The following is a 13,022-nucleotide window of genomic DNA, read 5'->3' on the forward strand; positions in this document are numbered from 1 at the left end:
TATGAACAATAAAAAAATAAGGGGCCACGTTGTTTACTAACATCCATCATAGGAATAAAGGTTTTTGTGCTAAAACTGTGTCCAGGTACAGTTAGGATGAATACAGCAGCCTGTGGTTTAGATCACAGATCACAGAGTTGGAGAACTAATCAGACTGAAAACTAAATGTTGGTGTTTTCCGTCTGCAGGTCTGAGTTCAGAGAGGTACACCCTGGGAGACAGGAACATCCCTCACGATCCTCGTTTCCTGCACCTCACCATGGCTACAAGCATCACCACCACAACCAACCCTCCCAGGCAGAGCCCCACCTTGTCTCCTGAGCCCAGTCCTCCTCCCTCCCCCTCCTTGTGCCCATCCCCTGAGGCCAGCCTGCCTCCATCCCCCTCCCAGTGCCCCTCACCTGACCCCAGTCCTCCTCCTTCACCTTCGCAATGTCCTTCTCCAGATCCCAGTCCCCCACCTTCCCCGTCTCAGTGCCCATCTCCAGAGCCCAGCCCTCCCCCATCTCCCACACAGTGCCCATCTCCTCAGCCCAGTTCCCCACCTTCTCCTTCCCCGGAGGCCAGCCCTCCCCCCCACACATCCTCCCAGCCTAATGAGCTCAGCCTACTTAATAAGAACCACAAAAGTGCTAACGAGGAGTTGTTAACCTCCATGGCCTCCAGGGAGTTTGCAGGTAACATCAGGCAACCTGAGAGCGTCTTGCTTAATGTATCTGGACTTCAATGCCACCTGCAGTTTTGATTGCCAACTCCAAATGTAAAAATTAATGCAAGTTTATTTTTTCATTTTATGTTGCACCTTTAAACTCTGGTTTATCGGTTGTGTAAATCATTGTGGCTGATTTATTTATTTATTTAACAGCTTTAATATATTTGAGGAAGCTATGAAAAATTTACTATTTTCGCAGTATGAAGTACCATTTTATTTTACCAGTGTTTCTGAGCACTTTTGACATTTAAAATTCCAGATCTGAACAGGAACCTGAGCATTTCAGGTGTGTTAGATCAGCGGTCCCCAACCTTTTTTGCGCCACGGACCGGTTTATGCCCGACAATATTTTCACGGACCGGCCTTTAAGGTGTCGCGGATAAATACAACAAAATAAAACTAGTACCGGTACCGAAAAAAAGAAGATTTATTCATAACACACGTGAAAAGACCCAGGAAAACAGAGTTAACGATAAAAACGATAACAAAATAACGCTGAAAACCGATAAAAACCCTGAAAGCCATACATTTCACACCTGAGCCTCAACTCTCGCGGCCCGGTACCAAACGACTCACGGACAGGTACCGGTCCGAGGCCCGGGGGTTGGGGACCGCTGTGTTAGAGGCTTCAGCTACCTACTGCAAAATCTAAAGACAAAGTCCCTCTCACCCTCTGCGATTCATACCGTTCATTTAAAATATGACTATTATAGGCTACTGATGAGCCTGCTCTCAAAAGGTATTAAGACAGAAAAAAGGATATTGTATATAGAATAGTGTGTAATTACATCTTCCATCAAACTGATGCATTCTTAACTCTAAACTTATATTTAATATATCAGAAATACATAGGAGCGGGCGCCAGTTTGTGGAAGCTGCCATGTTCCCCTGCCCCTGAACTTATGGCTAACTGTGTTTTACATATGTGGCTAAGTGTGCAGGAGATGAGCCTTGTTAGTAGAGACCTATTCCCTGAGTATTTCCATGTATTTATTTATTTTAATTTATTAATTCAAATATTGATATTTAGTGTTCCTGTATTGATTTTAACGACTTGTAACTTAGAAAAATTTCATAGTATGAAGATGACAGTTTGTAAGTGTAAGGTGAGACTTTAAAAAAACCCCCAACTTTATTATATTTTACTGATGTATAGTGCCAGTGCAATCACACGATCCTCATTGGTTCTACTCCTGTAATCCTTCCCTCTTGTAATATATGCTTGTTTTTAAATTGGCTGACCTTCGTGTACAGTTAATATAATTTGTCTCCAGTCTAACACTGTCTTCTCCTGCAGCAGCATCCAGTGGCAAAGGGGAGAAACCTCAGGGTAAAGAAAAGAAGACTGAAGAGCCATGTGTTTCTGCATCCATCCGTCCATCTATTCCTCCATCTCCAGAGAGAAGGATCTCGTCACCATCCACGAAGCGAGTGAAGGAAGCAACAGAGAGAGGAATGGTTAAAGTGAAAGAAGAAGCGGTAGAAGCTTTGGTGAAGGAAAAAGAAAGTCAGGCAGGTGAAAAGGTGCAGAAACGAGAGATAAAAGCGACTGATGATCATGAACAAGATTTGGAGAAGGTGATCCAAGAGATGGATTGTAAAAAGGGAAACGTGAAGGAGCTGGTAGGTGGTTCTGCCTTCTCAGCCTCTGCTTGCACAGATATTAACAGCATTGTGGACAGACATCTTGGTGACTTCTCCTCTGAGATTCAGCTGCTCCTGCAGGAGGAGAGCACCCACTATAACTTACCTCAGTACCCTCACTCGACTTTAATTGCAGCAACACCTACACCTCAACACACAATGTCCTACGCCTCCGTGTCTCAGTTTTCACAGTATGTGTCCTTCTACAACCCCTGCCCTTCCGTGCAGGACTACGTGGACTCACTAAAGGACGGCATTAACAGCATGATAACAGAGTTTGATGATGGCTGGCGAGAGTGCAAGCCCAAACCCAGTGGGACTAACGCTGACACCACTTTAGCGAATAGAGTCAGTGCTTTTGTGGCCAGCGTTCGAGCAGCTAATACTACAGGTGGAGATGATGAGGGGTCTGCTTCCTGTGATGAGCGGACAGCTGCTGACTCTGGCACTACAGCCAGTCAAAGCCTAGCTCTCTCCAGAGGAAATGAAGCGTGGCTGCCAGACAGCACAAACTACAGGAATCCCACAAATTCTCATGTTTCTTTATCAATTCCTACCCCCTCATCTGGTTTGATCTATGAGCCTGCAAACACTTCTGTCCTCTGCCCTCCACTTAGCACATCACCACATTCCCAGTGGACACCACAGCAGAATGAAACTGTAGAAATCAGCAGGACAATCACTCAAGATGTCAGCCAAACACAGGAAAACAGCACCACGAGGACTGTGCTATGTACTGCTGCTGCTGACAGTGGGGGTGTTCTTCCAGCTAAAAACATTGTTGTGACTCTGCCGGGGCTAGGCGGTACTTCTGACTCTTTGGGAGAAGCTTCCCATTCCTCTAAACTGGCATCTAGCCCGAGCTCTGTACCTGTCCCCAAGCCCAGTGTGGGGACCGCACCCCCTGCCACAGACCTGAGCTCCCTGATCAGCCAGTTGCAGCCAGATGTGTTCAACAGCCTGGTGGAGATCATCAAAGAAGTCAAGAAAAACTCCCTGCAGTTCTATATCCACTGCACTGAACCAGGAGACGAGGTCACCAAAGATATAAAGGTAACCTCATGGGCAGCTCAGTTCACACTACACGAAGAGCCAAAGGAAAGTCTCCAGAATGTATTTTTTTTAACTGTTTTTTAAATGTGGGTTTCCTTTACTTATTTATAAATAAACAGCTTGACTACTTTGACAAGATGATCTCAAGAAAATCGCAAATAGAGACTGTTTAACATGTCAAATATGAAAGAGGTAGTGCCAGTTATTAATGCTAAAGGAGCTAAACACAAAGCTGCTGCTGCGTACGCAGAGTTGAGGAATTTTTTGTTGGTATAAATGTGTATAATCTCTGGTTAAAGTGAAGAATAAGCCATAGAAGTTCATCTTTAGTGACTCAGAGTTATTTTATTTTTGTTCATGTTTTGTGTGTGACGTTATGTTGTAGGAACTCCTGCTGAAGCAGGGTAACGTGGAGCAGAATCCGCTCACCTTTCTGAGCCAAGAAGACCCTGACAACAGGCTCCTGGTCATCATTAACAACAAGGACATAGCTGGACATGTACACAAGGTAGTTAACAGCTGTAAAGTCTTGACGGACTCTGCTTTAATCCACTGTTTTGTCTGATGATGACTGCTCCGGTTGTGGTTAAATGTCACATGGCTGGTACCCTGGAGCTGCCTGTACTGTAGACGTCAGCTGTTTTCACTCAAGCTCTCCAGGCCTCATTTTTTTAAGACACCCAGCATTGCTGCATGTGAGTGAACCTGCAGCTTCTTAGTACAGTGCAAATAAAGGGTCTAGTAGTCCTGTGCATTAACCCCCAGTAAGAAGTCTCATGTGTCCTACCTCCTACGCAGAATATTTCCAGCAGTGTCAACATGTTTGAAGCGCAAGTGGTTTGGGCTGTGAGTTTACCTTTAAGGGAATGGGATTATATTTTATGTACTCATTTTGCCATCTTTGTTCTTTTTAAATGTACTTTAAGAAGTTTTTAGTGCAGTGAGGGTAACGTGACACTACACAAACATTAAAAAAAATGGTATTGATTTGTAAATAATTGGACACGAGTAACTTAAGCTTATTATATAATATTATACTACTGTATATTTCAAATGACCTCAGCAGCTCTTTCTCTTTCTTTAAAGATGTAATGCATTCTGGGGTCAGCTTAAAAGAAAGGCATATGTGAAATGTAAACCTGAGGTCAGAGTTCAAATGTGATCTTTGGATGCAAACTATAATCCCATATTTAGAACCAGTATGTCTTCATGAACGTTGCCAATACAAACCAAGTCATCTGAATTTTCAACAGAGTTTTAAAAATAAGTTTGACGTTATTTGACCTTGAAGAGGTCAGAGGTCAAACGTAATCTTGTTGCTCACTAGCTGTATAAATGTTTCTGTGAGATTTGTCCATTTGTGTAGCTCTTCATTATTAACCTTTATTTAACCAGGAGTTAACAGACCTGTACAAGCACCCCTTTGATCACACAGAACCAGAATCTGTTTTTATTGAGCAGGTATGTGTACACATAGAAGGAGTAGGGCTCCGATTATTTTTTTGTTGTTTGCACAATACTGACAACGTGACATCAACATGACACAAAAACGACATATATACCAGATTTATGGTGCAAAGGTGCCGAGTCCAAACCTGTTGGAATATATATATATATATATATATATATATATATATATATATATAATATATATGTGTGTGTGTGTGTGTGTGTGTGTAGCTAGCTAGCTAGCTAGCATGTTTTTATACTGCAAAGTAGAAGGAGTAAAATCAATGCAGAGGCTCGTGTGATCACGCTGGCATTATGCATCAATCAAGTGCTGACTTAAAAGGTGGCCTGGACAGGAAAGACCAGCGCATTTAGAGCTTAAATGCTCTTACACACAGCGAACACAACACCTGTGTGCACTTTTAAATGTTAATGTAAATGTTGTGATTTCTGCCTTCTCTGTGGCAGGCGCTAACTATAGGACAAACATTAGTACAAATACCAATAACAGGTTTTCCACATATTTTTGATTTAATATGTATGTGCAGTATGCTGCAGAGGTTCCTTCAGTACTTAGCTGTCAGCGGCTGCACTTTTTATGTGCCACTGCTGTGAGGAATTGAGTTTTTCATGCTTGGCAGATGTTTTGCTGTAGATATTGAGTCATGAGAAGCCCACACTGAAAACGCACATACAGCAACTGTGTTTATGTGTTTGTGTTGCTGTCAGATCCCAGGGCTGGTGTCTCTGAAGCGACACTCCGCTGTGGTGTTTGTGGGAATCGATACGCTGGATGACATCAGGAACAACAGCTACAATGAGCTCTTTGTAGCCGGAGGCTGCATCGTATCAGACGAGCTGGTCCTCAGTCCAGACTGCATCACTCACGGTAGGTCAGAGAATCAGAAAGCAGCCGTTTAAATGTATGTACGTAAATGTAGTGGAAAAAATCTTGCAGTTCACATCTACACATGGAGAAAATTTTGTTTTTCACAAAGATAAAAACAGATTTTATCTTTTCTGTCAATCAAAACAAATGCATTACTTATATAACTGTAGTGTTAATTAATGAAATGCTTTTCTACAGAACGACTGGCGGCACTGCTGATGTTCCTGGAACAGCACAGTTCTCTAGAGAGTGTTTGGAGGTGGAAGATTCACTGCAAAACGCACAAAAAATTAAAAGAACAAGCCAGGTAGTAGATCTGCTTCTCACTATGTAATGAACAGCCTTTAGCCATTTTAGAAACTATAGGTGTCACATTTCAAAACAAGTTTCTTTTAAATTAGTTTAGGCCTTACAGATTAATATATAATTCTAGCAGGATATATAAACTTTTACTTTAAAAACTTTAAAGGAATTAAAAGAATACATGTGAAACTAACCTTAACTGTAAACAGGTCATTGGTGATCTTCTGGATAAAATGTCACAGTATTCAGTATTCCAAACTGGAATACATTCTGACTGGAGAAGTGTGGTTGAATGGTAACAAAGAGAGGGATGGTAGTCAGAACTGAGGGGATTGTCCGATCAAAAGGAAGCATTGCAGATTGCAGTTGCATCTACGAGGAATCATTTGAATTGTAAGAACAAGATCTGGGCTATCAACACCTACGCCCTGCCCGTGATCGGGTACCCTGCTGGGATAATAAGCTAGCCTGATAGAGATACTTTCAGATACAGACAGATAAAATGGTGGTAGCTAACAACCGGACATAGTAGTGGTGGACAAGGAATGAAGATGGCCAAAGTGATTAACATAGCGATTCCGAATGACAGCAACATCAGGAAGCAGGAACACAAGAAGCTGAAGAAATACCAAGGGCTCAGAGAAGAGCTCAAGAAGATGTGGAGGGTGAAGGTAGCAGTGGTCCCTGTGGTAATCGGAGCACTCAGTGAAGTGACCCCCCCAAGCTATGCGAGTGGCTCCAGCAGATCCCAGGAATTGAATTGAATTGAGAGCCTTTATTGTGATTATACATGGTATAACGAGATTAAAACAGCTATATAAAAGTGCACATGTGCTTTAGCACATAATAAGAACTATACAATAATTTAACTTACACTTCATTTAAATATATAAATATAAATACACAGTACAGTACTGGTACAGTACAGTACAGAGACAGACAGGCAGAGAATTGATGAGTTGAGTATGGTGATAGCTTTGGGGAGGAAGCTATCCCTGAGTCTGTTTGTTCTGGCCCGTATGGATCTGAAGCGCCTGCCAGAGGGCAGTAGGTTGAAAAGATGGTAGCCGGGGTGGGTAGTGTCCTTCAAGATGTTTCTGGCCCTGCTGAGACAACGGGAGTTGTAGATGGCAGACAAGTAGGGCAGGGGACAGCCGATGATTTTTTTTTTGTGCTGTGTCTACCACCCTCTGCAGTCTCTTTTTGTCTTCCTCCGTGCAGCTGGTGTGCCACACTGTCACTGCATAGGTCAGCAGGCTGTCGATGGTGGATCTGTAGAAGGTCACCAGCAGCGGGGCGTTTAGTTGCTCCTTCCTGAGCACCCTTAGGAAGTGTAGCTGCTGCTGGGTCTTCTTGATTAGGGGCGTGTTGTTATCTGACCAGGAGATGTCTGCTGAGTTTTGGACGCCAAGGAATTTGAAGGACTCCACTCGATCTACACATTCTCCGTTTATGTGCAGGGGCCAGGGGCAGTTCTGTTCCGCCTGAAGTCCAGGATGACTTCCTTGGTCTTGGTGATGTGCCAGGTTGTTTGATGCACACCATTCTCCCAGTTTCAGGACCTCATCTCTGTAAGCCGCCTCATTTCCCCCTCAGCCCCACCACCGTTGTGTCATCAGCAAATTTGACAATGATGTTCTCTGGATGGGCGGGACTGCAGTCAGATGTGTAGAGGGAGTAGAGTAGTGGGCTTAGTACACAGCCCTGGGGAGAGCCGGTGCTGAGAGTGCGAGGGGAAGAGAGGTGAGGACCCAGTGTCACACGCTGGGGTCTGTTGACCAAAAACATCAACATCCGAGGTCTCTGTCTAGAAGAGTGCAGTCCTAGGAACAGCTAAGATGCTGCGCGGGTCCCTCAAACTCCCAGGCCTCTGGTAGTGCACCTGAGCTTCAAGGATAAAGACTGCTGGCAGGGGGGAGAGGGGATTTTATTTTTATTTTTTTTAATTCTGTACTGCACTTCCGCCTCCCTTCAATTAAAGAGTAAGATGTTTGAAGAAGCATCTACATCCTCCTGCAGGTTGAACGTGGATGATTTGTGTATGTTTGATCATCAGATTCAGGAGAGAAGCAGCCAGCCTGCTGGATTTGCTGTCAGCTTATCAGAAGCGACAGATCGTGGAGTTCCTCCCTTATCATCACTGCGACATGATGAACCGTCAGTCGCCTGACCTGGACTGTCTAATCGAACTGCAGGGACGATACACGCAGTACCGACACACGATCTTCCTCACAGGTACGTATATGTGAGCAGCAGTGACTCTCCGGGCACCTGATTAATACTGTTGACTGGTTACCTGATTGCAAACTAAACCCAACATCTGAACTGCAGAAGCTTTTACTTTTTGCCTTTCCTATTTCACCTGACTTAAAACCATAGAAGCGGTGTGCCTGAAGGACACGATAAATTCCACCAATAAACATTTGATCATTTGATTGGTCGGATGATTAATCAAATTTTTATGTTGTTCATGATTGTGGGTTCAATTAGTTATGAATGACAAGAAATCTTCATGTTCTGTGCACAGTATGACTGCATGTACAGCAGCTCACCTGACTGTTAAGTAATATGTCATGTGATTAACATGAGAAAATAATCTCATCCTTCAAAGTGTTTTTCTTTTTTTTTTATTCAGAGCATCATAGTGAGAAGTTCACGGCCTACTCCAGCGGGGGCATCATTGTTGCCAATATCGATGAAATTCTGCACAACTTCTCCCAAATAGTTGGTTGTCATGACATCAAGGCAAAGCAGCCAATCATAGATGACATGTTGTCTCCCAAAGGTGCCAAAGGTTTAAAATGTCTGCTCTACCATCTCTCCTTCTTTTCTGTTTCTCCTACTTTTATACTGACACTCCTTCTCTCCTTCCGTCTCCTGCTTTTCAGAGTCAGGTTTTAAAGTCAAGCGTTAGAGATAACATCCAGCTTTATTTAAATTCAAGCATTCATTTAAATTTAAATGCAGCCCTGTCATCCATTCTGATGGGGGTGCTCCTCTCTCCTCAGGTGTCGGGGGTCAGCTGAGTCATAGTGACTGTGTCTCGGGTCCTGAATGCTCCCTGTCCATCTTTCCAGAGCACAACCACTTGCTCTCCTCTATCACCCAACCACAGCAGCTTCCACAGCCCAGCTCCGGCTTCCCAACCTCTGTCCCTCACCCCTCTGACCAGCTCGTCCCCGACGCCTCCTGTAAGGACGGAGTCCCGCGCCACTCGGACGCTGACTGTGAGGTTCTTCGACAGGCCATCTTACAGCTGCGGGCAGAGCGTCAGGCGCAGCTGCAACAGCTTCAGCAGCAGCAGCAGCAGTTGGAGTCCCAGGCAGAGTTGAGCATCAACCACGTGAAAGGCTTCCTACACATTCCCTCCCCTCCTTTGGGTCAGGGAGGTCCTCCTGACTCAGTACAGCTCACTCCAGGCAGGAAAGCCGTGGCAGCCACTCTGGACTCGATTCACTCGGTACTGCAGCCAGAGCTGAGCAGCAGGAGAGAGGACAAGGTGGAGCCTCCTACAGACGGATGGAGGAGAGGGGGAAGTGCAGGGAGAGAGGCTGAAGATCAGAGAGGCAGCACTCCAGTGCGAGTGGTGGGCTCACAGGCAGGAAACCAGGCTACTGGCAATAATGGCACGTCAGCCTTTCCGAGCAATCAGAACGCCGCTGTAGTGACAGCGCTGAGCAATCAGACACACAGCGAAGCAGATCAACACGGAGAGCCTGTGTTTTCCAAAGCAGACGAAAGTAGTGCACCACCCTGCAGTACCACCACCTGTCCAGCAGAGGGCGAGGACAGAACAAGGTAGCATAACGCGCTGGGTTGAGTCCTGCTCTTTTTTTTTTACAGGTCAGTTTGTAACATGACTGCAACATTAACACTGTTCGAGTATTCATATAAAATACAAACAGAATAATTCGACTTACCTTTAGAGCCGCAAGTGGCCCTTAGTGCAAGTGCACTTTTTGGCACTTCTATGTACACTTCCACTTGGGCTTTGTGGCCCAGAGGTTTCCATGTGATGCCGACATGGATCCATAAAAGCTGTGCTGATTTCAGTTTTCAACCTCTGACAGTCCTGTTCCTGCTCAGTCTCTTCTTCTGCTTCTCTTTCTGTAGTGAAATAAAAGCCAGCTATGAACAGCCAATAACAGAAGAGGCAGCACCACCGGGCAACAGTGAGGTACCTGGAAACATCACCTCGGTCACAAACCACGAGAGTGTCTCACATCCTGCTCTGCCCCAACTACAACAGATCCAGCACCCTCAGCAACATGTGAGCGAGCAGCAGCAGGGTGCTACACACCTGCAGTACCCACCGCCCAGCCAGCGGGGCATTGGTCTCCTTCACCCCCACCTACCTCGAGTCCACGGACAGCCTTTTCACCGGGCCCCCATGCTGGGGCCCCTGAATGCCCTGGGAGGAATCAGGGGCCTCCTGGGGCAGCCACCCCTGTGGCCTGGAGGTTTAGGCCCTGCAGGTGCTGTTCCCCTGGTCTGGGGTTTCCAGCAGGCAGCTATGGACTTCACGGGTCCTTCACTGCTGGGAGGGTACCACAGCCCTGCAGGCCAGGGCGGCTTCAGGTACAGAGGGGGGCAGCGAGGAGGCTTTAATGGGATGTAGACAACCAGCAGATTAAACTATGACCCCAGAAAACTAACAGCCAGGAGTCCGAACAGGCCAAACAGGTGTCCACGCTCTGTTTCCAACAAAAAAATAAAAAAAGATCACAGTTTTAGCCAGGTTATTGCACCACAAAAAATTTCATGTTGTTTGTGGTTCAAAAGTGGGTAAAGCTAGAGTCTTAAAGTATGCAAGCTTCAGATGGTTTGTATAGTCTGCTTCTGATCCTGAATCATCCCAGGAGGTCAAAGAATCTGCATGTTTCTGTCAGTCAGGGCTCATCACCTCTTTTTATGTGCAAGACCGTGTCTTGAAAATGCCGCACACTAATTTTATATCAGTGCTGCTGGTCTTTGTACAGTATTCAAACTTAAAAACACAAACTTATTCAGCCTGTACTCCTGCAGGGCTGTTCTTAAACCCCAGGAGATATGTGAATGGGAATCAGCAATAATTTTCATACTCATTAGTTGATTTCTTTTAAATCAAGCTTCTAATGCGTTTCATTTAAAACATCAAAAATGTGAAAATGTTATTTCTCACATAAAAATATTGACTGTCAAGCCCTCCTGTAGTTGTTTTATGCACCTCGGAGCGACTGAAATGTCTGAAGACATTTGTCTCTGATGGCTGGCAGTCTGAGATCAGATCAAAAAAATGTTGTCCTCAACTACTTTCTGTCTCTTACTGAAGCTCTGCAGCCTCCAAAAACCTCAAAAAGCACCAAATATATGTTGGTCTGTTTGGTGTAGTTGTAATAAATAGTAACTCTGTGCAGAGTGTAGACTAAAAAACAAAAAAAAACCCCATTAAAGTACCAGCTGTGTGCTGAGCCTCAGCGCAGAAACCTGTTTACTATTTGAAAAAGACTGAAAGATGAAGCCCTTTCTCAGTTTTTGGACATGATTGAGAGCTAAAAACAAGCACAGCAGTTGGTGTACCTCAGTCACAGAAGAATTCAGTACTGACGTGGATACAGGACAGTTTCTGACTGAATGAAGGGTCTCATTTAAATCAGTATCATCTGGACCTTAAGTGTGACTCTTTTATTACTCTGAGTGGTAGTCCCGTTTTCCCAGATTCCCTGAACGCACCACAGTTTCACACTCTGGGAACGTTTAATAAGTAAAGTTTTTGTTTTGTTTTGTTGTGAAGATGTTTTGTCTTTGTGGAAAATGGCACTGCAGAGTAACCTGTACAGGAGGCTGACAAACAGACTGCCTCATACCTGTGGACGATGTTTATATCCTGTAAAAAAATTTAGTTTGTACAGAGTCTTTTGGTTGTTACACTCTGAGCTGTTTGTGTTAGATTTTATGTAGGGAGAGACTCTGGAACGGACCGGTTTTAACTTAAAAAGCATTTTTTATGTTTTCTTTTTTTATATCAGAGATTTTTTTTTGTATTAAAATAATAAACATTATATAAAACTTTGTGCTCTGAATGCAGTTCTAACAGTCGGCATTAATGTTGAGGTTTTCCAAAGTTTCTGACTGATATCTTTTTCCCTTTCCTCTTGCACAGTGCTGCTGTGGCGCTCTTTCCGCCTGCGAAAATCACGCAGTAGCTGCTCCCAGTCACTGGTGTCAGTAATTCCAAACACAGTGTAACAGGTGGATGAAGCCACAGCGATGTCACAGATTGTTGATATTATTTATCATGAAGACATCAAGCTGCCAAAGTCCTGAATGCTTCATGTGTTTACACACTGTTTAAATACGTTAACCCAGACTCACAGACAACTTTTCTGGCGCAGTGTCAGTCAGTTTGGATCCAACTAGAAGAAAATAGTACACTGATCAAAAAAAATGAAAGGAACACTTTGAAAGTATGTCGAATTTCAATGGAAAAAGAAATCATGCTGGATAACATTACTGACACGGAGTGGGTGATCTGTTAAGAATAAAAGGATGCCACATCGTTTGGTGGAAATGAAAATGAAAAACCTACAGAGGCTGAATTCAAAGACACTGCGAAAATCAAAGTGGAAAAAATGCAGCAGGCTGAAATGTCATCGCAGCACCTTAAAATGGTTTGTATAAAAAAGTGTTTTTGTATATAAAAGTGTCTGTGAATGGTGAACTGAAAATGCTACATGCAGATGAACCGAATCATTTTTTTGGGATCATTTCCCAGAGGCGTTTTACTGGATTTAGGTCGGGCGAGTGCGTGGGTCCTTCATCCTCCAGGAACTCAGTTTATCCACTATGTGAAACAAGTTGTTAGCTACTCTGCCTTTAAACCAGCTTTCTCCTGATTGGCTGGCCCTCACAAACTGAGGGTAGGTGGGGCTGTGTGTTGGAGATGACCCATATTATTAGAGATATCCCCTCACTGTTACTGCCTGAAACTCT

General features: G+C 44.3%; 1 protein-coding gene across 2 annotated transcripts in view; it reads left to right on the top strand.

Annotated features, from left to right (window-relative positions):
• Nucleotides 1–12,056, top strand: part of tasora (transcription activation suppressor a) — a 32,713-nt gene extending 20,657 nt beyond the window's left edge. Inside the window, exons 20-28 of one of the 2 annotated variants that reach the window (XM_063473782.1) lie at nucleotides 189–677; nucleotides 2,010–3,409; nucleotides 3,795–3,917; nucleotides 5,588–5,747; nucleotides 5,946–6,054; nucleotides 8,107–8,285; nucleotides 8,686–8,835; nucleotides 9,059–9,848; nucleotides 10,164–12,056. In XM_063473782.1, the coding sequence (XP_063329852.1) occupies nucleotides 189–677; nucleotides 2,010–3,409; nucleotides 3,795–3,917; nucleotides 5,588–5,747; nucleotides 5,946–6,054; nucleotides 8,107–8,285; nucleotides 8,686–8,835; nucleotides 9,059–9,848; nucleotides 10,164–10,668 (3,905 nt within the window). In that variant the 3' untranslated portion in view covers nucleotides 10,669–12,056. The remainder of the gene's footprint in view (nucleotides 1–188; nucleotides 678–2,009; nucleotides 3,410–3,794; nucleotides 3,918–5,587; nucleotides 5,748–5,945; nucleotides 6,055–8,106; nucleotides 8,286–8,685; nucleotides 8,836–9,058; nucleotides 9,849–10,163) is intronic. The other variant, XM_063473783.1, reaches the window with a different exon arrangement.
• The last annotated feature ends 966 nt before the right edge of the window (nucleotides 12,057–13,022 follow it).

Source organism: Pelmatolapia mariae, linkage group LG5 (assembly GCF_036321145.2).
Source record: "Pelmatolapia mariae isolate MD_Pm_ZW linkage group LG5, Pm_UMD_F_2, whole genome shotgun sequence".
In the NCBI taxonomy this organism is placed as follows: Eukaryota; Metazoa; Chordata; class Actinopteri; order Cichliformes; family Cichlidae; genus Pelmatolapia; species Pelmatolapia mariae.